The sequence below is a fragment of the Corythoichthys intestinalis genome, chromosome 12 (genome assembly GCF_030265065.1).
Source record: "Corythoichthys intestinalis isolate RoL2023-P3 chromosome 12, ASM3026506v1, whole genome shotgun sequence".
In the NCBI taxonomy this organism is placed as follows: Eukaryota; Metazoa; Chordata; class Actinopteri; order Syngnathiformes; family Syngnathidae; genus Corythoichthys; species Corythoichthys intestinalis.
In genome coordinates, this window is record NC_080406.1 from 6,533,855 (window position 1) to 6,561,424 (window position 27,570).

Sequence of the window (27,570 nt, forward strand, 5' to 3'; positions counted from 1 at the left end):
ATCACGGTACGGTAGATAATAGATATCATATGTATACATAACTAGATACAAAATGACAGACTCAATGGCGTTAGCAGCACATGTATTGAAAGTAAATGCGAAATGACAGACTTGCCGTCGTTGGTAAACAACCGCCATCTTAAAGCAGGAGACTTCTCTAGAAGTCTCTGTTGTAGTGAATTCAGTTAACTTTTTATCTAAAATACTCCTAAATTGGCAAAATCTTAACTTCAAACTATCTTTAAAACAGTTTTAAATAGGGCTGTCAAAATTATCGCGTTAATGGGCGGTAATTAGTTTTTTAAATTAATCACGTTAAAATATTTGACGCAATTAACGCACATGTCCTGCTCAGACAGATTTAAATGACAGTACAGTGAAATGCCCACATGATAATTGTGTTTTATGGAGTTTTGCCACCCTCTGCTGGCACTTGGGTGCAACTGATTTTATAGGCTTCATCACCCATGAGCATTGTGTAAGTAATTATTGACATCAACAATGGCGGGCCACTAGTATATTTTTTGATTGAAATTTTTACAAATTTTATTAAAACGAAAACATTAAGAGGGGTTTTAATATAAAATTTCTATAACTTGTGCTAACATTTATCTTTTAAGAACTATCGCTTTAACAGAATGTTAATGTTAATGCCATCTTTTTGATTTATTGTTATGACAAATACAATACTTATGTACAGTATGTTGAATGTATATATCCATCTTGTGTCTTATATTTCCATTCCAACAATAATTTACAGAAAAATATGACATATTTTATAGATGTCTGAATTGCGATTAATTACGATTAATTAAATTTTAAGCTGTAATTAACTCGATTAAAAATTATAATCGTTTGACAGCCCTAGTTTTAAAACTTTCACATGTCTAAAGTAGACAGAAGGGAAATGATGGAATAATGGGAGCAATTTAGTTTATTCACAACATTAATTAAATGTAGTTTAAAGCTGCTGATACAGAATGGGGACTTGAATATTTTATTCACTGTTTTGAACTGTTAACTTGATACTGAAATAGTCGTTTATTTAAGCCTGAGAGGCTTGTTGTACAATTTTTGTACTTAAAACTTATGAATGTTTGGGTGGTATTAGTTGAAGCAGTTTTTTTTTTCATCTGTGTGATTTTGACAAAGATCAGATCACATTTGATGGTGTTTTATGCAGAAATGTCAGAAATTCCAAAAGGTTCAGATACTTTTTCATACCACTGTATGTGCGTGCTACACTACTTTGGAAACAAACCGCACAAGAAAAAAATGTTTATGCAAACAAAATATTGAAATTCTACACAGTTTCCTGCATTGGATTCAACATGATGTCAGGTTGAACCCTAGGCGAATGGAAATGCACTGTCTAAGTGACTAACTATTTCGTGTTGAAGCTGAGAAGTCCAATAGAATGTAGACTGAACTCAAGTTTCATATGCGGGCTCTTATTCAATGATATTTTCATCATTTGCTGCAGGCCAATAAGAACTGGAGTTTGGACACCCGTGATTTATATGCGCACACCCGCATGCTATAAACGAGGACTCCGGGAGTCACGTCCAAACAATAAGAGCGCTGGCGCGCACATGCAGCAAACGCTGTGGCGAGCGAGACCGGGTCACTCTAAAAAAAGACACGCTCTTCCTCTGTCGGCGCAGACGCTATTGCACAAGCGCGAGCGAGCCGGAGGGACGCGAGGAAGGGGGTGGAGGAGGGGGGGGAGTTTTATTTTCAAGAAGCCTTTTGTGCTTATCTGCGCACTGGGATATGATCGAGAGGGAGGGTGAGGAAGGAGAGATTGTGCGGGAGTGAAAGCTGTGCGCGGAGGGGGTGAAAGCGGATAGGAGAGAGGGACGGAAGGGGGGGGTTAGTTAGCTTGGCGAGGAGCCCAGCTGCGTGTTGGAGCGAGGCCGCGGCTGACGTGTGAGCCTAATTATGGCACGGAGAGGGAATCTGGGAGAGAAGGGGAGGCGGAGGGGGGGGGGAGTCACGCTCTATGTGAGAAGGGCGTGGTGCGGTCATGCCGCGGGGGAGGACAGAGGACACGGCGGCGGAAAGGGGGGAAGCGGCAGCGGAGGGCGTGCGGCGAAACTACACAGGATGTTGTTTTGCCTCCACGGAAGTCCGCAGTCAACCGTCGAGCCGGCGGCCCGGCTGACATCAGATTAAAAAGTCTTTACCCCATCAAAGTTTTACTGCCCGTCTTTAAAGCGGAATAAAAGCCGCCTGCTTCTTAACTAGCGTCTCACCGCCCGTTGTTTCTTGGCTTTCTTTCATCCTCCCTCGCTCACTCCAGGTTTTCCTTCCACGTTGCAGGTGTTCTGCTGGCGTACCCCAACAACCGCGTGACGGTCCTTCAGAGGTGCGACGGCGCTCGCCGGCCGGACTCCGACGGGGGTACCTCGGGCTCGGCGGCGTCCAGGGAGTCTCCCGAGGAGGCGCTCGGTCATGACAGAAAGCGCTTGCGTGTCCTCAAAATGGAGCAGGACTCGGAGCTCGAGGAAGAAGAGAGGATGTTCCTTCCCCAGAAAAGAAGCAGGATGTCAGCTGGTGAGAATTTTTAATCGTGCTCTGCCACCCACACACGCTCCTTTTATTTATATCTTTAGTAGGGTTGTGATAATATATCAAAAGATATGTATTGCGATATTTTGTAGCCCAAGAGGTTATCAATATGCTCCCACCAAGAATCGAGATATCGTTTTAAAAAGGTTTCACTGTTTAAAACCAACAGATTGCTAGCAAAATCTTCCATTAGAATAATGTCTGTTAGCTGACTGGCTGCTATTGACAGCGCTAGATGTCAAATTCATTTTGACTGGATAGGACACCTAGTGCCATCAATGGCACTGAAAGCCAGTCTTTGTGGGCATTTACAGTCCCGCATTGGCTTCTCCCCGCTCTCCTGATTCCGCCTTCCCCCCTCTTTTCTACTCTGGTATCATCCTTGTGACCCGGTGCGGGTCTCTAGCTGAGTGCCAGTGGGTCGGGCCCCTCCGTGTGGGGATCCTGTCCCATGGGGTCGGTTGGAGAGTTGCGGCGGTGTCTGGTGGGCCGGGTGGGCAAGCGCTGGTGGGGGATATGTCCCCTCATTCCTTCCCTGTAGGCCGGTTAATTGGGGCGCAAATGGGCCACCCCCTGGCTCCCCCTGGCTGGCTCACCCCCGATTGGCTGGGGAAGTGCCGTGGCCCTGGGGCGGCCCCCATGCAGCATTACCACTAGTCTGCTGGACTCTCACACGTCTGATGGGATTCACGCATGTCTGGGTGCAATTAGACACACTCAAGTACAGAGACGATTAGTGTCAGGATTAGTGATCAGGCAGCATAGAATAGAATGTCAACATGTGTCAACAAATGATTCACATACTGGGTTCTTGGCCTCCACAATATATCATTTGACTATCGCCGTCGCAATGTGCACATGCGCAATAGTCACATCGCAGGACAAGAGATTATTTATTTATTCATTTTTGAACACATAAACTTTTGTTTCATAAAAGCAACATGTGTGCGGAGATTCAGCCTCCCCAGTCCTTCTTATATACAGAAATCTTCATCATTCACAGTTGAATCACCTTAGTCTGGATTAAACCGTATTACAGTGATCCCTTGCTACTTTGCGCTCAAACTTTGCTGCCTCAGTCCATCGCGGATTTTTTTTTTCAATTTAAAAAAACAAAAAATAACATGAGCTGTCCCGAGCCGATCGCTTAGTCTCACTCTCCCTCTACCTGCCCGTTGTTGGTCAGGCACCGGATGATGATTGACATCGATGATGTTGCCGGAGAACCGAGCTTCAAAGCGCCACATGCATCAATCATCGTTTAACTTGATAAACAGTTGCTGTGGCAACTCATTGTGTATAAGTGAGCAGCTTTGAATTTGAGTGGACTCGATCAATGAAGCGTTTAAAAAAGCCAAACATTTATTCCTATAATTCAGTGGGATGGTAACATGTTTAAAACCGATCCTAATTATTACATTTGAAGTGCTGAAAAAACATTTGATGAAATATATGTATTTACTAGGGCTGTCAACGATTAAAATTTTTAATCGAGTTAATTACAGCTTAAAAATTAATTAATCGTAATTAATTGCAATTCAAACCATCTATAAATATGCCGTATTTTTCGTAAATTATTGTTGGAATGGAAAGATAAGACACAAGACGGATATATACATTCAACATACGGTATATAAGTACTGTATTTGTTATAACAATAAATCAACAAGATGGCATTAACATTATTAACATTCTCTTAAAGCGATCCATGGATAAAAAGACTTGCAGTTCTTAAAAGATAAATGTTAGTACAAGCTACAGAAGTTTTATATTAAAACCCCTCTTAATGTTTTCGTTTTAATAAAATTTGTAAAATTTTCAATCAAAAAATAAACTAGTAGCTCGCCATTGTTGATGTCAATAATTGCACAATGCTCATGGTGCTGAAACCCATAAAATTAGTCCCACCCAAGCGCCAGCAGAGGGCGACAAAACACCAAAAAAACACAAGTAACAAGTTGGCATTGCACTGAGTTGTCATTTTAATCTGTTTGAGCGGGGCATGTGCGTTAAATGCGTCAATTATTTTAACGTGATTAATTTAAAAAAATAATCACCGCCCGTTAACGTGATAATTTTGACAGCCCTAGTATATACATAAAAGTGAAAAAACATGTACTATATCTGCAGTATCTCTTTCCAATGCTAAATCTGAATAAATACATTGAACCCCTGGGATAAGGAAACAGCCGTGTTGTCAATGGTGAGTGGATTGCGATGGTATTTGGATATGGTGGATTTGGAGCCGATGAGGAGCACCTCAGTTTTACTGCTGTTGAGTTTGAGGAAATTATGGGTGAGCCAGTTTTTTATGTCTGTGATTCAGTCAGTCGGGAAGGTGGGCGGGAAAGAGGAGGAGGGTTCGGAAGTCAGGTAGAGCTGGGTGTCATCGGCATAACGGTGAAAGTTGATGTTCAATTTACGGAATATATTGCCAATGGGAAGTACGTAGATGATGAAGAGTAGGGGCCCTAGGACAGAGCCCTGAGGCACACCAGCGGTAACGGGTGAGGGAGTAGATTTAAGGGATGTATGTTGTATGTTAGAACTGTTAAGACCATAAGGACACTCAGATTTCCATTTTCCGGGTCAAAGCAAAGGTTTGAAAAAAACCCCCCAAAAAAACAAAACAAACAATAACCCCCCCCCCCCCCCCCCCGTTGGATGGGGGGGGGGGGGTTACGCTCATCGCACTCGGGCCTTGTTCACATTTGTTTCGCCTCTGATTGGAATGATATTTTCACCAAATATTGTTGTATAGTTTTCTATAGACTTGACATTTTATTCCCAGATGAACACGAGCAGACCAGCGCCGACGAGGACGACGAGGAGGTACGGAAGCTCAAAGTTTGCATCGAGCTGAAAGGGCTGCGGCTCAGCAAGCCCGCCCAAGGGGGCGCCTCGCCCGACCGTCCCCCGATCAAACAAGAGCAGCCCTGGTCCCGCTTGCTAGGCCCGGCGCAGACCCAGCAAAGAGCCGACATCAACAGGAAGTGGGGCTGCGAAAGGCTGCTTAACGGTGAGTCGCGCGAGTTCAGCCAGGGTAACGGAAATCTATCTTTGGCTTTCGCTTTCTTGTTGAGCCGCCTGTCTAGAGGGGGATTTCCCAGGAGCCTTTTTGGAAGCGGGCGGAGGAAATGAGGTAGAGGATACTTCCTTCTGCCAAGGGGGGAAAGGCTGCGAATCAGAGACGGCAGCTTGGGGACACAAATCTAAAATGCCGCCCTCCCCTTGTGATTTCAGTTTTTTTTGTTCCACCGGCCTACGGCACGCTGCGCGACAGCGATGAAAGAGCGCGCCGAGATTCGTGTGGGCAGGTGTAGTGTGACTAATGTGTGATAATTTTTTCCCCCCTTCTCAAGACGGGTCACGGGGAAAAAAAGGGGGATTTAGAGCGTCGTGGGGGAGGGGGGCAAACTTATTAAAACCACGCGCTCCCTTTTTCGCGTGCCCAGACTGAAGCGGAGGGGACGAGAGGAAAATAAAAGAGCAGGCGGGAGATGAAAGAAAGTGAATAAATCAGAGAAGATTTGGGTTTTATGTTCCCTGCAGAAACCACAGGCCTTGATTGGCCGTTGATTTCTTTTCGTTATTTTTTTTTTTCCCTTTCCCTGCTTTCACCTTGTCAGATAACGTCACCTTGGCAACAGCCCTGCGACGAATTTACTTGGTTAGCTAGCGTCTGTAAGGGCTGTAGTTTGTTCCCCTATGTGTCATGTGCGGTTAAAAGTATTTGTAAGTATTAAATAAATTTGCTGGGGAGAAATTAGCCGTCAATATTTTTAAGGAATTATGACAAAATGGATTTTCGTAAAAGCTAGGCGTTACGGTAATGAAGGAAATTTACCAAAGCTAGCTTAAAATAGCAAAACACTCAGATGATGTTTTCTTTGTAAAATGCGATTCTTTATCCAAAAAAGAAAATGATACGAAAGCAACGCCGGAACTAACTCATTTTATGCCCTAAAGTTCAACTGTACCGCTAATACAACAATATAAAACTATGGGCCTTCCCGCAGCATATGAAGGAAATTTACCAAAGCTAGCTTAAAATAGCGAAAACGCTCGGATGATGGATCTTTTCTATGTAAAACGCGATTCGTTATTTAAAAAAAAAAAAAAAAAGATACGAAAGCCACTCCGGAACTAACTTATTTTGTGTCTTGACTCTTGAAGTACAACTGTACTGCTGATATTACATTATAAAACTAGCCCTGCAAGCAGGACTGAACGGGCCCTTGCACAGCATATCGACTCCCCAAACGTCATCGCTCTCCGTATGTATGTGCAAAATTTGGTAAGTTTTTGAGTATGTTCAGGCCTTTAAATTGGCAATTTTCATTTGCCATGAAGAAGACCTAACCCTAAACCTAAAACAACGCCCGACTTTGGTACCCCAGCCAGGACAAGCCTGTGAAGGAAAACTCACCATTTTGATAACTTAACATCTTGTATGTCTCATGAAGAGTCTCACCAATTTTGAGGAGGATCCAAGTAACTGCCTCGGCGCAATGGTCTCAAAAGTGCACACTGGTTTTCGACGAACATGGCATTTTTTTCAACATTTAATCCAAAATACCCTATTTCCTGTTGGGTCTAGAATATGGGTGCAAGAGACTTTTTGAAGCTGTTTTGCATAACGTATCGACTCCCCAAATTTCATCGCTCTACGTTTAAAAAAACTGAATGGAGAGGCCTTTTTTTTAAATTTCAAGGGGGCGCTACTATGCCATTTTTTGACATTTTTTCGCAACTTTGCAAAATTAGTGAAATTTATACGAAGCATGTAAATGCAAATTTTGGGACTTTTTGAGCATGTTAAGACCTCCAAATTGGCAATTTTCATTTGCCATGAAAAATTAATAATAATCCTTTACAATACAATAGGGCCTTCGTGCCTGTTGGTGCTCGGGCCCTAATAATGGGTGATTCTCATAAAAGCTAGCTTAACATAGCAGAATGCTATAATGACTCTGTATTTTTTTCGTAAGCGGTTTTTAGCTACTCAGTATTTTATTTACAGTAAAGTATTGATTAATGTCCCAAAACGTAATATTACACATTATGGTAATGATGGAAATTTACCAAAGCTAGCTTAAAATTGCAAAACGCAATAATGATGCATGTAAAACGTGATTCGTTATACAAAAAAGAAACAAAAGCCACTCCGGAACCAATTTATTTTGTGTCTTGAAGTACAACTGTACCGCTAAAATAACAATAAAAAATTGGTGATTCTCTTGAAACCTAGCTTAAAATAGCAGAATGCTCGGATGACGCGGCACTTTTTGTTCTATCAAGAGTTTTAGCTCCCAAATATTTGATTTACAATAAAATATCTAATTCATTAATGTCCAAAAACATGTAATATTACACATTACAGTAATGATCACCTATGGTGGGTAAGTAGACATACAGTATACAAAAACAAACTTTATTACCAATATTAAAAAAGGCTTAAAACTCTTACCTTGTAGCCATCATTTGTCTTATGAGTCAGAATAACTTTAACAACTCTAAATCAGTTAAGACATATACAGAACACGATTTTCTGCCCTATAATAGACTTAACCATCTTTGAACTAAAAATGAACTATTTCAGGTTTTCATGGCTATATCCTTTAAATCTCCATAGTTTAGGCTAGCTTCACGAAAATGGCCAAAATGTTCAGCCTTTGGAAGCATCAGCAGGTCTACAGGTTATTGTTGTAAATGTGTATGCTTTCACGCGGTGACACTGAATCCCACAATCGGATCAATAAATGCATCAGCGATAATTGCTTTCACCACAAAAGGACGGTTTTAAACTTCACGCCCATGTGATGGCAGCTTTACAGAATACCCTTCCAGGCTAGCACTGACCCGTTGAAATGAGGTGAACTTGACTTTTTCTTTCTAGCAGTGTGAAAGCTTCAACCGGACTCTTATTTTCCTAAATACTTCTGCCTCAAAATCCTCAGTTATAAACCTAAATGCTGAAGAAAATATAAAGTGGTGGGTGAAAAGTCTAGTGCCATTATTGGTACTCAAACCACAGCATTCACAGCCAGTCTTTCTGTTGATTTTGAATCGCTTCTTATTCAATTTGAGACATTCCCAGGTTACTTCCTGTTCAGTCAGTAAATGACCCGTACATGGCCCTAAAATCGACAGGAAGCGGCCCGTACGCTGCTCTAAAATTGACAGAAAGCGACGGGTACGCGGCCCTAAAATCGACAGGGAGTGACCTGGACGCGGTGCGAAAATGGACGGGGAGCGACCCGGGGGCGGGCTGAAAACAGACGGGGAGCGACCCGGGGGAGGGCCGAAAACGGACGGGGAGCGGGCCGAAAACGGTCGGGGAGCGACCCGGGGGCAGGCTGAAAACGGACGGGGAGCGACCCGGGGGCGGGCCGAAAACGGACGGGGAGCAACCCAGGCAGAAAACGGACGGGGAGCGACCCGGGGGCAGGCCGAAAACGGACGGGGAGCGACCCGGGGGAGGGCCGAAAACGAACGGGGAGCGACCCAGGCCGAGAACGGACGGGGAGCGACCCAGGCCGAGAACGGACGGGGAGCGACCCGCAAATAGACCAGAATTCGTCGGGATGCGAGGGTTCCCCGTTGGGGAGCGGACTGGAAACCGACGGGGAGCGGATGCGGGCCGAAAACCTACAGGGAGCGACCCGTAGGCGGGCCCAAAATGGACGGGGAGCGACCCGTAGGCGGGCCCAAACTCGATTGGGAGCGACCCGCACGCGGACCCAAACTCGACGGGGAGCGACCCGCACGCGGACCCAAACTCGACGGGGAGCGACCCGTACGCGGACCCAAACTCGACGGGGACCGACCCGTACGCAGACCCAAACTCGAGGGGGAGCGAGCCAAACTCGACGGGGAGCGACCGGTAAATGGCCCAGAATTCGACGGGGAGCGACCGGTAAATGGCCCAGAATTCGACGGGGAGCGACCCGCAAATGGCCCAGAATTCGGCATCGCAAATCGTGTCTCATCGTGAGGTACCCAGAGGTTCCCACCCCTAATTTTCAATGTAAGCTCCTACAAAATTAGATTGTTACGCCATCACGCAGGCGTCTGGTGATGTGCAAGTAGTCACTTGCCGCTAGTTGTAGCAGCAGCCGCCTTGTTTAGTTTACTGTCAAGCAGCCTAATCAGTATGTGGGGGCGGGTTCATATTAATGCAGGAGTGCACGCAGCACAAGGCCATGGAATTTCACATTCCTCCTCACTGCACCGCCCGCCCCCGGTCAAGCATACGATTTAACAGCGTGTTTATTCAGAAAATTGTAACATAATACAAACGCAACCACGAGCGGCGTTCCCTTCGCTTCGCAACGATCCTCCAGAGGAACGGCGTTTCCATTAAGCTCTTAAATACCGTTTTGACCTTGTGGTTTTCGAGGACCCTGCGCTTTTTCTTCTGGGTAAGCGGCGTATTTGCGCAACTTGAAGATGATCCTTGCTGCAGTGCGCGCGTCTCTATAGGAAGGGGGGGGGGGGGCGATATTTTCCTCCTGATGGAGCAGGCGTACGCCGCTCGTAGACAGCTCTCCGCGCTCATTAATAAACCAACAGAGGGTGAGAGATGGCCTTGCAATACCTTTCCGCACACTCACACAGCTTTTCTGTCTCTCCCGCAGGAGTCGCAGCACCTCCCCTTCACCCCGGCGGCCAAGTGAAGGACAGAGCGCACCCGCCGCCGGGCCCCTTCTCAGGTGACCGTGGCCTCAAGGAGCCTCGGCGCGGTCCTCCCTCTCCGGGCGCCGAGCCCTCGCCGGGAGGCGCCCCTCCCCTCAAACTGCGTCGTCATAGCGACACGGACAAGCCCAAGGGCAAGCGGCCGTGCAAGACCAAACACACCGGCCCGCGGGAGCGCGAGAGGAGAAAAGAGGGCGAGCCGAACAGCCCCGGCCGACGTTTCGCCGCCGATCTGGAAACGGCCGAGGATGACAAGGTGAGCGCTCTTTTTCGAAGGGAAGCGTGTTTGCCAGTGTTGTTTTGGCAGCCTTTTTCATTTTTGTCTTCGTCTTTTGGACGAAAATCTGTCCTTATATATAGGGCTGCATCAATCGAATATTTTAGTAATCAAGTATTCTACTGAAAATTCCATCGATTGATCGAGTAATTGGAAGAATTTTTAAAAAATTAGGTAAAGAGCAATTATAAACATGAGAAAACAAGACATTTCACCTAATTTTAGGGCAGCAGCTATTATTTTATTAGTCGATTAATCAGTAAACTAGTTCGAATAATCACGTAATCGGATAAGGTCATAAATTAAAATACCTGCGCTTAACCTCAAACGATATTAAAAGATGAACAAACGAGGTGCGAACTACAACAAAAGAACAATTGGCTAACTTACATAGCAAAGGTCCGCTAGCTTAAATGCTATAAAAAGTGTTTTTTTTTTTTTTTTTTTTAAACAGTGCTCTGAAAAAATGGTTCAAACACATATTCCCACAAAAACAGTTAAATATACCTATAAACTAAATTACGAATTAACAAATAACATATTAGCTTATGTTGGTCTTAACAGGGAGCAGCTGGATTCATCCATGTGAAATGATATATATATTCCCTGTCGCCACTAGAGGGCAGTGTATCCACCCAAATCAATAAAACTAAATACACTTTCAAAACAAACCACTACAACGCCACTTTAATTAAACGGATACTCAAAGTAGCAAAATTTAATTTGAATCTTTTTTTTTTTTTTTTTAATCGAATTACTCGAGTTACTCGAGTAATCGTTGCAGCACTATCTAATATTGAACAATTTTTAGACAATCAAAGGCTTTATTTTAGATGTACATTGTTGAAAACAGCCAACACTGCATCTCAGATGTGACTAGAAGGAAAAAAAATTCACCGGCTTTCACTAAAAAAAACTTCTAGATCATTCTTGTTTTTTACCTAAAAATATCATTACACTTGCTAACACACATCACTTAACGTGTTTTAATTGAATTTCCATTTGTGTTTTAAGTTCTAGTTATATTTTAAGTTACTCTAAATTGTAAGTCTAAAAGGGATTTTGAGTTTGCAGTGTTTAAAAAAATGTATGATACCTGCTGTATTTGAGCACATTTGGCACCAGTGCTACTTGGTGTTTTATCCCTTAATGAATACTCAACAAAATTGACAGTTAGCTTTATTATGTTTTTATTTTACACCCCTATCATCCTACAGAGGTGTTTTTTTTAACAGATTAAATAAAGCCGGTATGAAAGACATTAGCCACGCATCAACAGTAGTGATAACTAGTAGAAACCTTGCCCTCCGCAGGGCTCACGTTACGTTAGCAAGGTACAGTAACGTTATTCTTATTTATTAGCGCTACGGAAACCTAATTTTACCTTGTCCCGAGTATCGCTCCTCCGCTCTCGGAGTCAACCGGGTGCCTTCGGTGGAACTGTAGCATTGAAGACATGCTATAATGGCATGCAAGCGCTGTCTTACACTGAATACATGAAGAAGTGTTCGTCTTGGTGTCCAGCTTGAAATGCTCCCACACTTTTAAGATTTTCTGCTTTTTCTTGATGCCTTTCCCTTTGCTTTTGTCGGCTTCCTCGCCGCTGCATCTATATTTATGCGTGGTTGAAATCAAATGTATCCACTGCCTCTCTCATATTCCTGTGCGTACGTGCCGCATTAAAAGTAGTCCGGGCAAAACGTGATGCCTACAGCTGGCGAAATTGAACGATTGCTCGAGGCAAAGAAAATTCCTCGATAGATTTTTAAATTATTTGAGTAATCGTTTCAGTTCTCCTTATACAAAAATGGAGCTTTGTCTGTGGGTGTGTTGTAGTACTGCAACGATTAAACGATTAACTCGAGTAATTCGATTAGAAAAAAAGCTTCGAATCAAATTTTGCTGCTTCGAGGATTCGTTTCATTAGAGCCGCATTGTTATAGTTTGTTTTAAAAAGTGTTTGCTTTTATTTGAATTGATTTGGCAGTGAAAGCCATAATTCTTTTAACATGGCTGAATCCAGCTGCTCTCTGTTAAGACCAACATAAGTTCATCGATTACCATATTGGCCCGAATATGACGTTTTTTTTTTTTGCATTGAAATAATACTGAAAAAGAGGGGGTCGTCTTATATTCACGGTCCAGACACTCTCCCCATTCACGACGCTAGATGGCGCCAGATATCATTGAAGCGATGTTCTGTCATGACAGATCTCAGCTACTCTCAAGTTTAACCAGTTTGCATTATTTTATTGCAATGTTTTTCCTTATTCAGATTTGTTTCAAGACTACAGTTAGTTAGACTTCACTTTGATGGTTAATGCAGTTATTGCAATTTTGTTGTTTCATCACAATAGATTGGTTTATTTACATTTCAAAAACCAGAAGCCATTCATTTACGAATGTGATTGCACTTTAGTTTACATATTTTAACCTGTTCAGATATTAAGATTTGAATGAGGCAAAATAAAATGATTTTTCTCTCAAATATATTGTTATAATCATTTGTTTCAGATGTACTGGAATTATTTTCTGTATAAAAATTAATTTGGTGTTCAAAAAGTCTTTTTTTCAAACTTTGATTCTTGAAAAAGAGGGGGTCGTCTTTAGAGCTGAAACGAATCCACGAGCAACTCGAGTACCTCGAGTTTAAAAACTGATCCGAGTAATTTTATTCACCTCGAGGAATCGTTTAATTTTGCCAGCTCTAAGCATCACGTTTTGCCCGGACTACTTTTAATGCAGGACAACGCGCTGACGTCGTGCGTTTAGGAAGAAGCAGTTTAACAAAAAAAAAAAACTTATTGCAGCCGACAGTCGCTACAAACTACGCCGACGTTGCTGAAAACTACGCCCGCATGATGCTAGCGTGGTAGCAGGTAGTGTCCGATGCGTCTCATAGATATCGCATGCATTTAGGACTAGATGCGAACTGACAGACTCGGCCACGTCTGGGCAGCGTTAGTAAACAGCCGCCATCTTTAAGCAGACACTTCTCATCGCTAATAAATATAACGTTACTGTCACTCCCTCACGTAACGTTAGCCCTTCGGAGGGCTAGGTTTCTAATTCTATTGATTATGACCACTGTCAATGTGTGGCTAACGTGTCTTACATACAGGCTTTATTTAATCTGTAAAAACACAGCGCTGTAGAGTGATGAGGGTGTAAAATTAAAACATAATAAAGCTAACCGTCAGTTTTAGCTCAGTAGTCATTGGTGAATAAAACACCAAGTAGCACTGGTCCCTAATGTGCTACAATACAGCAGGTATCATACATTTATTTTGAACACTGCAAAAACTCAAAATCTTATCAGTACTTACTGTTTAGACTAACTTAAAATTTAAGTAGAACTTAAAAATAGCTTGACACAAACGGAAATTAAATTGAAACACGTGGAAAAAACACGTAGCTTTAAAGTGATGTGTGTTATTAAGCGTAATTACATTTTTAGGTAAGAAATATGTTGTTTTTTTAAGATCTAGAAGTTTTTTGAGTGAAAGCAGTGAATTTCAGTCACATCTGACACGCAACTGTTGGCTGTTTTCAACTATGTACATCGAAAATAAAGACGTTGATTGACTGAAAATGGTTCAATATTGGATTAAATGTCTTTTTTTCTCATATATATTCATAATTGCTCTTTACCTAAGAAAAAAGTTTTATCCGATTACTCGATTACTAAAATATTCGATAGCTGCAGCCCTAATCGTCTTATAATCAGGGCCGTCTTAATATTCGGGCCAATACGGTAATTGTTGTAGCACTAGTAAACGATATTAAAAAGAAGAAAAAAAAAATGACTAGAGACAAAAAAGTGGACGAGATTCCGGCGTCGAAATCACGTAAATCAGGTATGTCGTAACCACTTGTCAATGGAAAACAAAAAAAGTTGTCCGAGTCGCCACGCTAAATGCTAATGCTAACAGGACAAGTTAAATTTAGTGTGTGATGATCACTCAGCACAGACCTTTTCAAGGCTAAAGCAACATGGCATATTCTCACTCGCCAAAATAAGAAAACAAATCTTACCATGTGTTTTCAAAACAAGCAAATCTGGAGCCCGGAGAGGACACCGGTGAGTAAGTCTGTGTGTAGGGCAGCGCGTCACATGAGTGACACAAGCTGATGTACTCCACATACAATATGAAATGTCACACGTTGTGAACATATGACAGAAACGATGTCGCATTTTCAACTCGTTGTCGTCTCGTCAGACGAAAACTGCCATTCGTCTCGTTATGTTCCCGTCTCCCGAGCCACGTTTTTCAGTCGTCATCGTCACAAAAAAACTTGTTGGTTGACTTAAACAGCAATGGTGTTTACGATATTTCGAGGGCGGCTAAGGCTTTGACCCGCCCTACCTTCCTCTCTTTCGGGAGCGCCGACTCGTCTCGGCGCTTAATTGTCGAGCGCGTCTCGTTGCGGCGCGTCGACGTGCGTGTCGGTGAGCATTCCTGACATAACAACAAAACCCCGGAGCAATTATACAGCGGCTCCGAACACGAGGCCCGCTCGCGTTGCCTCCCTCGCTCGCTCGCTCGCACGGCGAGGAATGTGGCAGCCACGGTCGAGCGCGTGAACTTCAAAAGCGCGGGGGAAGGGAAAAAAGCACGGGGGAAAATTGCGGGGGGGAAAAAAAGGCGAGTTGTTTTCCGCCCACACCGCTCTCTTCCCCTGCTCCTCCTCAGCCTGACAGCTGCTCCGACATGGAATTCCACGGAGAGGGCGCACGAATACACAGACGCACGCACGCACACGGAGGCGGTTGCTCGCAGGCCTGTTGGTTTTCGTGCAGGGGGTGTCCACACAATGGCCCGCGGGTCGAAACGAAATAAACACAGCACAATGCTAATGTACAGTATATGACACAAAGGAGTATAACTTGGAAGTAGTGTTGCAACAATTAATCAATTAACTCAAGTAATTCGATTAGGAAAAAGATTATAATTAAATTTTGCTGCTTCGAGTATTCGTTTAATGAGTTAGCGTTGTAATTAGGGTTGTTCCAGTCATGTTTTTTTGCTCCCGATCCGATCCCGATCGTTTTAGTTCGAGTATCTGCCGATCCCGATATTTCCCGATCTGATTGCTTTTTTTTTTTTTTTTGCTCCCGATTCAATTCCAATCATTCCCGATAATTTTTCCCGATTATATACATTTTAGCAATGCATTAAGAAAAAAATGAATAAAACTCGGACGAATATATACATTCAACATACAGTACATAAGTACTGTATTTGTTTATTATGACAATAAATCCTCAAGATGGCATTTACATTATTAACATTCGTTCTGTGAGAGGGATCCATGGATAGAAAGCCTTGTAATTCTTAAAGGATAAATGTGACTTTATATATTGTGACTAAATATTGCCATCTAGTGTATATCTTGAGCTTTCAATAAATGATACTGTAGCCATGGCCAAATGCATGATGGGAAGTGGAACCATGACTGTGCGTAGTGCTACCAATTGATGTATCTTCTCTGCGTTGGGAAATAACATAGGGTGTTAAGAAAAAGATCAATTACTACCTTGCTTCCCATGCTATTTCTAATTGTAGTGAAAGGGATTGTAAGGCTTTAGCCAATTAAAAAAAGGCTCAAAAGGCTGCCAAAATTCACTCCACAATCATTTTACGCTGCCTTTTAGCTCTCTATAAAGGTAAAACGGCGCCATTACAGAATGAGCGCGACAATGCGTGAGTGGGTCGTGCAGCGCATGCATTAATTGCGTTGAATATTTTAACGTGATACATTTTTTAAAAAATTAATTCCACCGTTATCGGGATTTGATAACCCTACCTTAAGCCTAAACTAAACACTCTGGATGAGTGTAACATATTATGTCTGTAACAGTAAATACAATTAGATAACGATTTAATTAAAAAAAAAAAAAAAAAAAGTATGTTAAAAAAAGGCATGTCCGATATTTTTTTGCCGATTCCGATACTTTGAAAATGACGTGATCGGACCCGATTGATCGGGATGCCGATCGATCGGGGCATCTCTAGTTTTAATAGTATGTTTTGAAAGTGTTTGCATTTAGTTTAATTGATTTGGGTGGATACACTGCCCTCTAATGTCAGCAGTGAATATGCATTCGTAATTTAGTTTGTAGGTATTTTTAGTTGTTTTTGGTGGGAATATGTGTTTGAACTAGGGCTGTCAAAATTATCGCGTTAACGGGCGGTAATTAATTTTTTTAATTAATCAGGTTAAAATATACGACCCAATTAACGCACATGCCCCGCTCAAACAGATTAAAATGACAGTACAGTGTAACATCCGCTTGTTACTTCTTTTTTGGTGTTTGACGCCCTCTGCTGGCGCTTGGGTCCAACTGATTTTATGGGTTAGTACCATGAATGAGCATGGTGTAATTATTGACATCAACAATGGCGAGCTACTAGTTTATTTTTTGATTGAAATGTTTACAAATTTTAATAAAACGAAAACATTAAGAGGGGTTTTGATATAAAATACAGTAAAAAGGTACAGTGAAATGGGAGGGCTGCTTATTTGTTGATTTATTTGGGTTAATATCTAACACTTTATTTGACAGCGGTGTCATCAGACCGTCATAATTATGACATGAAACGAACACAGGCATTAATGAATGCTTATGACTGATTGCTGGATAACACCAAATTACATATGTTATAAGCATTTATTAATGGTCATGACAGTGTCGTGTCATAACTATGATTGTCTAATGACAGTCTTATGGCGCCACTGTAAAATAAAGTTTTACCAAAAACCATAACTAGCAATTAATGAAACAACTGGAACAGTAGCTGAAGAAATAATTCACACAGAACATGAATTTTGATTGTTATTTACACCTGTAGCGCTGCTATGCATGCTAGGAGGCATGTTGGACGACAACAGTGTTGACAGCAAATGGCAGCAGAGGTTGACTGTCTCCCCCAAGGGAGCAGTGACGAGCAAATGAAGCTTCTTGAAGCAATGAAGCTTTGCAGCCAATTAGTTCAAAGCTTCATGGTGGTTCATTTGGTCTTACGACAGTCGTATGATGCCACTGTCAAAAAAGTGTTACCGAATGATATCTTGTAAATATCTCATGAGGACATATCAGTGAGGACAGGTGCAGCTTATAGTCCAATGTGGCCTATCTATGAAGAAATGTCGTTTTGGTGTCAGATTTGGTGGGTGGCGGCTTATGGTCAGGTGCGCCTTATAATGCGAAAATTACGGTAAATTTTGTTATCGCGTATTCGTTTAATTAAGTGGCGTTGTAATGGTTTATTTTGAAAGTGTTTGCATTAAGTTTTATTGATTAGGGTGGATACATTGCTCTCTGGTCTGCCTCTTTCCACATGGCTGAATCCAACAGCTCCCTGTTAAGACCAACGTAAGCTAAGTTTTTGTATGAGCTAATGTTTTTTAATGCATTCATAATTTGGCCGTTTTTTTTTTGTGGGAATATGTGTCTGAACCATTTGTTAAGAGCATTGTTTAAAAAAAAAAAAAAAAAAAAAAAGAAAATTTAGCATGTAAGCTAGTGGACTTTTTCTATGTAAGTTAGCCAATTGTTGTTTTGTAGACATAGATCCTCATTAAAAAAAAAAAAAATTATACCGTTTGAGGCTCAATTCAGGTATTTTAATTTTTCATGTTCCTTATCTGATTACTCGATTATTCAAACTAGTCCATCGATTAATCGACTACTAAAATATTCGATAGCCGCAGCCCTAATCGATAACCTTTTGGGATACAAAGTATCACGATATATCACCATTCCGATATTTTGTCACACCCCTAGCTGTCAATGCCATTGACGTGCATCGTCCTCATTGGCATCTGTGTACATGGGTGACAATGCAAAGTAAATGGCATTGGAAACGAATGGGAAATTTGGACTCAAAAGGCTGTCATTGGCATCCCATTAGAAATGAATGGGACAGTTTGTGGCAAATTTTAGGGGAACTGCATGTTTTCTCCTAATTCTGTATACAGGACATACTGTATATCTGACAAGTAGCGTTTTGAAAATTTTTATTATTTTTGTCAAAAATCCACGTTAACTGACGAACGGAAAATTTGGGGGGGGGGGGGTCGTTCGAAAAATTCCCTGCGTCGTGTGAAAATTCCAGTCATCTTGATATTTGATCGGTGACGGTCAAAACGTTTTTTTTTTTTTTTTAAAACAAAAAAAAAACAACAAAATTTTTTTTTTTTTGCAAAGCCCCATCTAATTACTTATATAGCCCTTTGCATTGCAAAGCCCCGTGTAATTTACTGCTGGTATCGAGTGATCCTGCTTCACTGCCATTGACGCCGATCGCTCTCAGCCCTCCCAGTCAAATCGGATTGGATGTCTATCGCCGCCAATGAGTTAACACTCCGAAACACATCTTTCAAAAGTTTAGCCACCCCGGTTTGGCAGTTCAAGGAAAATTGTCGTGCCGTTGCAGAGGCGCCGCGTGCACGTGCGACACATTGCGTGACTTCCGAACATAAAAACAACACAGATGTTGCACATTAAGGCCTGGCTGCGCACACAACGGCGCCATTGTACATAACGAGCTTTTGCAACTTGTGCACTCGTGTCCACCTGCCCGCGTCTAAGACGCTAACGCTCGTCCTCTCTCTCCGCAGCCGAGTGAGCGGCGAGAGGCTCCGAGGAAGCGAGCCGCCTCTCCTAATGGTTATCCCGGCTCTCCGGTCGAGCCCTGCTCCCCCGCCGCTCTCTGTCCGCCCCCGCCGCACCCCCAGGCCGACGGCAGAGCGGTCGGAGTCTCGCCGGAGGTCGTCGGGGCGCATCGAATGCCCGACGCGCCGGCGGCGCGGCCCGTCCCGCCCGAAGCGCGGCGGCTGATCGTGAACAAGAACGCCGGCGAGACGCTCCTCCAGAGAGCGGCGCGTCTAGGCTACGAGGTAAGACTGCGGGGGCGGGGGAAGGGACTCTCCCTCGGCACATTTTACACTTCCCGTCTCGGCTTCCTCTCCGCTTAAATTGAGCTCATTTTCTCGACCCGCTTTGTTCCCGTCCGCTACGCGCCTATTTTCAAAATTGTCCGTCCTCCGCTTCCTATCTTCATCCCTCTATTTATCTTCCATCTATTTCACCGGCTTTCTTCTCGCCTCGTCCCGTCGCCTCTCTCTCAGGTTTCCGCTCGTTCCCTCCCCCTTCTTTCCTCTCGGCGCTCTTTCTCTTCCTCTCTTTGTGACTCAGATTGTCGTTGGCACCCCGCGAGCGCACACGCACGCTAAACCACCCACCGCCTCCTCCTCCCGCTCTTCACCGCCACCCCCCCTTCTCTCGCCTCGCTCCGCTCTCACATCTCATTAATTTTCCGTGAGGCGAAGTGTGACACACGCGCAGACGCGGGCGCACACACACACGCGTCGGCGCGCACGCTCACGCGCGGCGGAATCATTATACGGAGAAGAGCGCTTTCTTTCGCGCATCCAGACATCTTTTCTTCCCTACCGCGCCGCTTTCTGGCAGTCGCCCCGCAGCACTGCACAAGACAAGAATCTCCCGCCGCTCCCAAAGCTTTTAGATAGACCGGTTTTGCCACCTAAGAGCTCGGCGCCAGGTGGCGTTTAACGCAAAGGCGCCCTCATCGGCTTTGGCGGCCGAGCAGTCTCCGCCGCCGTGCGGATTCCGCTACGGTCGTGACGCAAATTCCCATCAAAACATCGTCGGGGTAGCGCGGGGACTTCCAAGCTACGGCGCGAGGCCTAGTTTTTATTGGCCTGCAGCCAATTAGGGGTGGGAACAATATCATTTGTGACAATACATGGGTTAGGGAATTGTTCTACTATATCGGATGTCTATGGACGTCGATGGCTGTCAATGAGTTCATTTTGGGGGATTTAAGGTCGTTTACTGTTGATGTTGAGGCTATTTACGGGTCACTTCCTGTTAATTTTGGGGCCATTTATGGGTCACTTCCAGCCATACACGGGTCACTTTCTGTTGATGTGGGGCCATATGCGGGTCACTTCCTGCCATTAACAGGTCACTTCCTGTTGATTCTGGGGCATGTACGGGTACTTCCTGTTGATTTTGGGGCCATTTACGGGTCACTTCCTGCCATTAACAGGTCACTTCCTGTTGATTTTGGGGCATGTACAGGTCACTCCCTGTTGATTCTGGGGCATGTACGGGTCACTTCCTGTTGATTTTGAGTCCTTTCACGGGTCACTTCCTATTGATTTTGTGGCCATTCACGGGTCACTTCCTGTTGATTTTGTGGCCATTCACGGGTCACTTTCTGCCGTGTACGGGTCACTTCCTGTTGATTTTGTGGCCATTTACAGGTCACTTCCTGTTGAATTTGAGGCCATTTATGGGTCACTTCCTGTTGATTTTGAGTCCTTTCACGGGTCACTTCCTGTTGAATTTGAGGCCATTTACGGGTCACTTCCTTTTGCTTTTGGGCCATGTACGGGTCACTTCCTGTCATTCACGGGTCACTTCCTGTTGATTTTGGGACTTGTACGGGTCACTTCCTGTTGATTCTGGGGCATGTACGGGTCACTTCCTGATGATTCTGGGGCATGTACGGGTCACTTCCTGTTGATTCTGGGGCATGTACGGGTCACTTCCTGTTGATTTTGAGTCCTTTCACGGGTCACTTCCTGTTGATTTTGGGCCATTTACAGGTCACTTCCTGCCATGTACGGGTCACTTCCTGTTGATTTTTGGGGCGCATTTACGGGTCACTTCCTGTTGATTTTGGGTATTTACAGATCACTTCCTGTTGATTTTGAGGCCATTTATGGGTAACTTCCTGTTGATTTTTCGGGCATCTACGGGTTCCTTTTGCTTTTGGGCCATATACAGGTCACTTCCTGCCATTCACGGGTCACTTCCTATTGATTTTGGGGCAATTTACGGGTCGCTTGTTGATAATGGGGCAATTAGGGGTCACTTCCAGTTGATTTTGGGACAATTTACGGGTCACTTCCAGTTGATTTTGGAGTCATTTACAGGTGACTTCCTGTTGATTTTGGGGCAATTTAAGGGTCACTTCCTGTTGATTGTTTTTTGGGGGGGGCATTTACGGGTCACTTCCCGTTGATTTGGGTATTTACGGACCACTTCCTGTTGATTTTGGGGCCATTTACGGGTCACTTCCTGTTAATTATGGCTATTTACGGGTTCCTTTTGCTTTTGGGCCATGTACGGGTCACTTCCTGCCATTCACGGGTCACTTGTTGATTTTGGGGCAATTACGGGTCACTTCCAGTTAATTTTGGGGCAATTACGGGTCACTTCCAGTTGATTTTGGGGCCAATTACGGGTCACTTCCTGTTGATTTTTGGGGGGGGGTTTACGGGTCACTTGTTTATTTTGGGGCCATTTACGAGTCACTTCCCGTTGATTTGGGTATTTACAGACCACTTCCTGTTGATTTTGGGGCCATTTACGGGTCACTTCCTGTTGATTTTTTTTGGGGGGGGGGGGGGGCATTTACAGATCACTTGTTGATTTTGTGGCAGTTTACAGGTCACTTCCTGTCAATTGAGGCCATATACGGGTCACTTCCTACACTTCAGTTCAATTTTCACAGAATGGTTATTTTATTTGGAAAACCTTGAAGTTGTTACATTCATCATTATGAAATCATACAGCGGGTAAGCAAGTCCACGACTGCATATATCGGTGACAGTACGGGACATCGGCTGGTAAGTCATTACCGGATAACTAGTTTTAAGCAATTTCCCTATTACGTTCATGAAAGAAATCCTTCTCAAGCTAACCGCTAGATGGCGTCACGGCCGCTCGCCGTAAATCAAGCGAGGGTGGCTTCCGCACGTTGCCTTTTAATTAAAGCCGGATGGCCCTTTGTCTCTCCTCTCTCCCCTCCTCCTCCGTCCTTTGTGCGCCTCTCCTCTGGACAGATTTTCCAAATTGATTTATCGATCGGCGCGCTTTAATGCCTCCTCAGCTGCGCGGCCGGTCCGCGCGCCTTTTGCGCTCTCCTCCGCGCGCGCAATATCTTTAACGACCAGCAGAGGCATCTTCGCCAAAGTGTAAGTAGGTGTGTGCGTCGCTCATTAACCGCTTGCTTTATGGACACGCACACTCAGACACACATTTATGATGATTAGGCGCGCGTGCGTCACCATGCGTGTGAGTCAGAGCGGGCGGCGGAGAGTGTGAATGAGAGGTAAGCGCTGGGAGTATAATCGCGTTCTAATGGCCCTCTAATGTGCCGTGGTGACTGCGGTTAGCGGCGGCTGTTCTTCCTTCCTTCCTTCCTCGCTCGCTCGCTCGCATACAAACGCGGCGGCGGCGGCGGCGAACGGCAGCGGGAGCAGTCAGCCGAGAAGCTGGCTCGTCCCTGTGATTTATGTGTCTCTCTCAAACGTTTTATTCCCCTCCCGCTTCTCTTTTTTTTTTTTCCTTTCCACTCACCCCCCCTTTTAGCATCCCCTGCGTGCCGAGAGGGGGGAGGAGAAAACCTGAGACTACACAAACAAGGCACTGGCCGCTGCGCAAACAACACCCCCGCCTTCCCCTCCCTCCCTTTCTTTCTCTCGCCGCCTCTCAGGAAGCGCGTCTCTCACTGCCTGCGTGTGATAAGCCCGGGGCAGACCCCTGGGGCTCCCGTACACACACGCACACACCAATTTATGCATAGCGCCTCTCTCACACACACACGAGCATACAAGCCTGTAGATGCACAGCGCTTGTCCCGTACTGGTGTTTTAGTGCCGCAAGCTCCGGGCTTATCACACGCAGGCAGCGAGATACCAAGGCCTGGGAGACGGTGACACAAACGCACACACGCAACTCGCGTTTGCTGATTAGCGTGACACGCCGAGCGACGCCAGTTATGACCTAATAAGCGCACGTACAGTCACGCCGCCGCTCTTTTCAACAGGCCGCTCGGAATGACTGATGTTATAAAAATAAATGAGGAGAGGGGGGAAAAACACCTGAACACAGCGCACATACAAACTAGTTTTAGACGCACGCGCGCATGCACATATAATTTACCGTAATTTTCGCACCTGACTGTAAGCCGCCACCCACCAAATTTGACAGGAAAACGGCATTTGTTCATAGATAAGCCGCAGCTGTCCTCACTGTATTACAAGTGTCTGTCATAAGACCAAATGAACCACCATGACGCTTTGATCCAATTGGCTGCAAAGCTTAATTTCTCCAAGAAAGAGACGGCGAGAACCAAAAGTATATTAACCATGTGGCAAAATGGATTTTGCCATGTGGCATTTTTTTTTTTTTTGTTGCCATGTGGCAAAATGGATTTTGCCATGTGGCATGTTGGGGGGGGGGGGGGGGCACAACCCGAAATCTATTTTGGGCAAATGGCAAAAAATGCCACAAACCGAAAACCGTTTTGGGCAAATGGCAAAAAATGCCACAAACCGAAATCCATTTTGGGCAAATGGCAAAAGAATTACCACATGTCAAAATCCATTATGCCACATGGCAAAAAAAAAAAAAAAAAAAAAAAGCCGCATGGCAAAAACACTGCCATGTGGCAAAATCCATTTTGTCACGTGGCAAAAAAATGCCACAAACCAAAATTCCATTTTGGCCAAATGGCAAAAATAATGACACATGGCAAAATCCATTTTGACACATGGTAAAAAATGCCACAAACCAAAATCCATTTTGGCCACATGGCAAAAAAAATGCCACAAACCAAAATCCATTTTGGCCACGTGGCAAAAAAATGCCACAAACCAAAATCAATTTTGGCCAAATTTGGCAAAAAAAATGCCACATGGCAAAATCCATTTTGACACATGGCAAGAAAATGACAGATGGCAAAAAAGAAATGCCACAAACCAAAATCAATTTTGGCCAAATTTGGCAAAAAAAATGCCACATGGCAAAATCCATTTTGTCACGTGGCAAAAAAATGCCACAAACCAAAATCCTATTTTGGCCAAATGGCAAAAATAATGACACATGGCAAAATCCATTTTGACACATTACAAAAAAATGCCACAAACCAAAATCCATTTGCCACATGGCAAAATTAATTTTGCCACATGGCAAATACCACTTTCCGTTCTCGACCCTGTTGTCAAGAAGTTTCATTTGGCCTTTATTGCTTCAAGAAGCTTCATTTGGCCATCAATTGGGGGATACAGTCAACCTCTGCTGCCCCCTGCTGTCAACACTGTTGTTGTCCAACATGCCTCCTAGCATGCACTGCAGCACTACAGATGTAAATAACAATCAAAATTCATGCTGTGTGCTAATTATTTCTTCAGTTACTGTTCCAGTTGTTTCAATAATTGCTACTTATGGTAATTGGTAAGACTGATGACACTGTCATCAGCTTTAATGAATGCCTAGAACAGATGTCATTTAGTGTTATCCGGCAAATTATCTCACTTTTGAGTGGATGTAGAAGATCCAAGCTTGAAATAAATGGAGTTAGTGACATTATTTTAATTTCTCGGATGACACTTAGTGACATCTGTCATAAGCATTCATTATAGTGTCATGCCATATTTATGACGGTCTTTTGACAGTCTTATGACGCCGCTGTCAAATAAAGTGTTACCCATTAACCCAAATAATTGAACAAATAAGCCGCACTGGACTATAAGCCACAGGATTCAAAATAAATAGCGGCTTATAGTAAAGAGTATAAAACAATAAGTAAGTATAGAAAATTACGGTACTTTTTTCCAACATCGGCCGATCAGCAAAGAAAATATGAAGATAAGAAAGGATTTTGATCATGCATCTGTGTAAGCAACAGTGGACGTAATGACTGACGGTAGGACCCTGGTCACTTCCTATTCAGTAACCCAAAATGAAGAGGAAGTGACTTGAAAATTCTCCAAAATCAACAGGGTGTGACCTGTAAATGTCAACTGGCTGTGAATGCTCCGTTTTCAGTGCAATTGACGCCACTAAATGGCCAATACAGTCAAAATGAATTGGATTTTTAGCACCGTCAGACGCTATTCTAATGAAAGGTTTTGCTAGCAATCTGTTCGTTGCTTTTAATTTTTTAAAAGGGTGAAACCTTTTTAAAATGACATATTGATTCTTGCCAGGCTACAAATTTCACAATATATCACCTTTTCGATATTTTGTCACACCTGTAGTTCATATCGTTGCACGACTTGGGTCATCTCGTCGTTAGCGTGCTGGAACGCTAAAGCAAATGTTTGATACGTCCGTGACAATCGGAGGTTGGGTTCGAGGCCAGAAACTCAAAAAGTCGAGTCTAGTTATCTCCTCCAGCAAAAAGTCCAAATCAGTGCAATTCCCCAGTTTTCCTGATTATAAATGCGCCGGGTACTTAAAATGCAATTCAGCTTCCCTCATACGCCGGCTTGAGGAGGGAAAATCAGACATGATTTATGTGAGGAGAATAAATGACAGATTGCACCTTTATCCCGGCTTTCAATGGGCTGAAGCGAGGGGGCCGGTCGGCGCACCCGGCACGGGGGCCGAGACGGAGGGGGAAGAGGGTTGCTGCCGCCGCTGCTGCTTTTGGGGTGGGGGTTGCTTGGTTGAAGAGAAGGATGAAGACATCCGCAGCATCTCTGCTCATTACCATTTCAAATGCGAGCGAGCGAGGCGAGAGCGAGCGAATAAAAAGGGGAGCGAGGGAGGGAAGAAGCGAGCGAGTGGGCTTTCATGTGCGCCGGCACGGAGCGCCAAACTAAACGAACATGAATATATGCGCGGTGTCGCCCGGGCATCGGGAGCGTGCGCGCAGTTCTTAACCCTTTAGATTGGAGGTGTGCAACTTGTGGCTCGAGAACCGCAAGTGGCTCTTTGTGACAGTGGCGGTTCAGTTTTTCAGCGCAGTTGACAATGCCACACGCTGTGAATTTCAATGAGTTGTCGAATAGACGTCCGATCCATTTGAATCGTTCTTTGGCTGCCAACCCTCTAAATAGACTTTCTATGAAACTAGCGCAATGAGGTGAAAATTGCACCTCTGTGAAGTTGGCCTAATGTCAGATGCAAATTTACAAGGTGTTTTTTTTTTTTTTAATCACCAAAAATACTCCTTTGCCCTCTGAATGGGTACCATAATTTCCGGACTATAAGCCGCTTTCCCCCCCCTTTCATTGTGAATCCTGCGGCTCCTAGTCCAGTGCGGCTTATTTGTTGATTTACTTGGGTCAGTAAGTAACATTTTTTTTGACATTGGCGTCATAAGACTGTCATAAGCAGTGTTGTTAATAACGGCGTTACTAACGGTGTTTTTTTTTTTTTTTTTTTTGTAGTGGGTAATCTAATTAATTACTTTTCTCATCTTGGCAACGCCATTACCGTTACGGAGGCGGGAAAGGCGTGCGTTACTCTGTGTTACTATGTTGGTTGACGCGAGAAAAGTCTGAGAGATGGACTCACGGAGACAAGAGAGCAGAGCAGGAGTGGGGACGCCGTTGCAAACACTAGGTGGCTCCAATAATACCTGACTGTAGCCGAAGCCGACAAACTACGCCCGCATAATGCTACGTTAGAAATCATATATTGTAGAACTAGATGCAAATGACAGACACAGTGGCATTAGCAACATATCTAAAGAACAAGATTGAACGTTGTATGGGGGAGTTATTAGTCATTTTCCGATTTGGTGTTTTGTCAAAAAAATGTCCGACTTTGGCACCCCATCGACTTTGGCATGATGAAAAATACATCGTATCTTTTTTTTCCTCCTACAGATGATGTCGCAGAGTATGAAGCAACAGCCTTAATGAGTCAAAGCAGTTCTTCACTGCTGTCGTCAGATGAACCAATTTATCCCTAATATATTTCATTGAAAGTACATAGTATTTTTTTCTCCCACAGAAGTAGTTTTATCCCTAATATACTGTATTTCATTGAAAAGTACATAGTATTTTTTTTCTCCCACAGAAGTAGCAGAGTGTGAACCCTAAACCGTAACCCTAGACCCTAACCCTAACACACACAAAAAAAAAATGCCCCGCACAGGTCAGCCCGTGAATGAAAACTCACCATTTTGATATGTGCAAATTTTAGTGACTTTTCGAGCATGTTCAGAACTTCAAATTGGCAATTTTGA

The 27,570-nt window shown here is 43.9% G+C and overlaps 1 protein-coding gene across 4 annotated transcripts in view; it reads left to right on the forward strand.

The window, feature by feature from the left end:
• Positions 1–27,570, forward strand: part of bcor (BCL6 corepressor) — a 107,077-nt gene that overhangs the window by 55,539 nt on the left and 23,968 nt on the right. For all 4 annotated transcript variants that reach the window (XM_057853461.1, XM_057853462.1, XM_057853464.1 and 1 more), the window contains 4 exons: positions 2,323–2,556; positions 5,363–5,590; positions 10,212–10,525; positions 19,172–19,450. In XM_057853461.1, the coding sequence (XP_057709444.1) occupies positions 2,323–2,556; positions 5,363–5,590; positions 10,212–10,525; positions 19,172–19,450 (1,055 nt within the window). The remainder of the gene's footprint in view (positions 1–2,322; positions 2,557–5,362; positions 5,591–10,211; positions 10,526–19,171; positions 19,451–27,570) is intronic.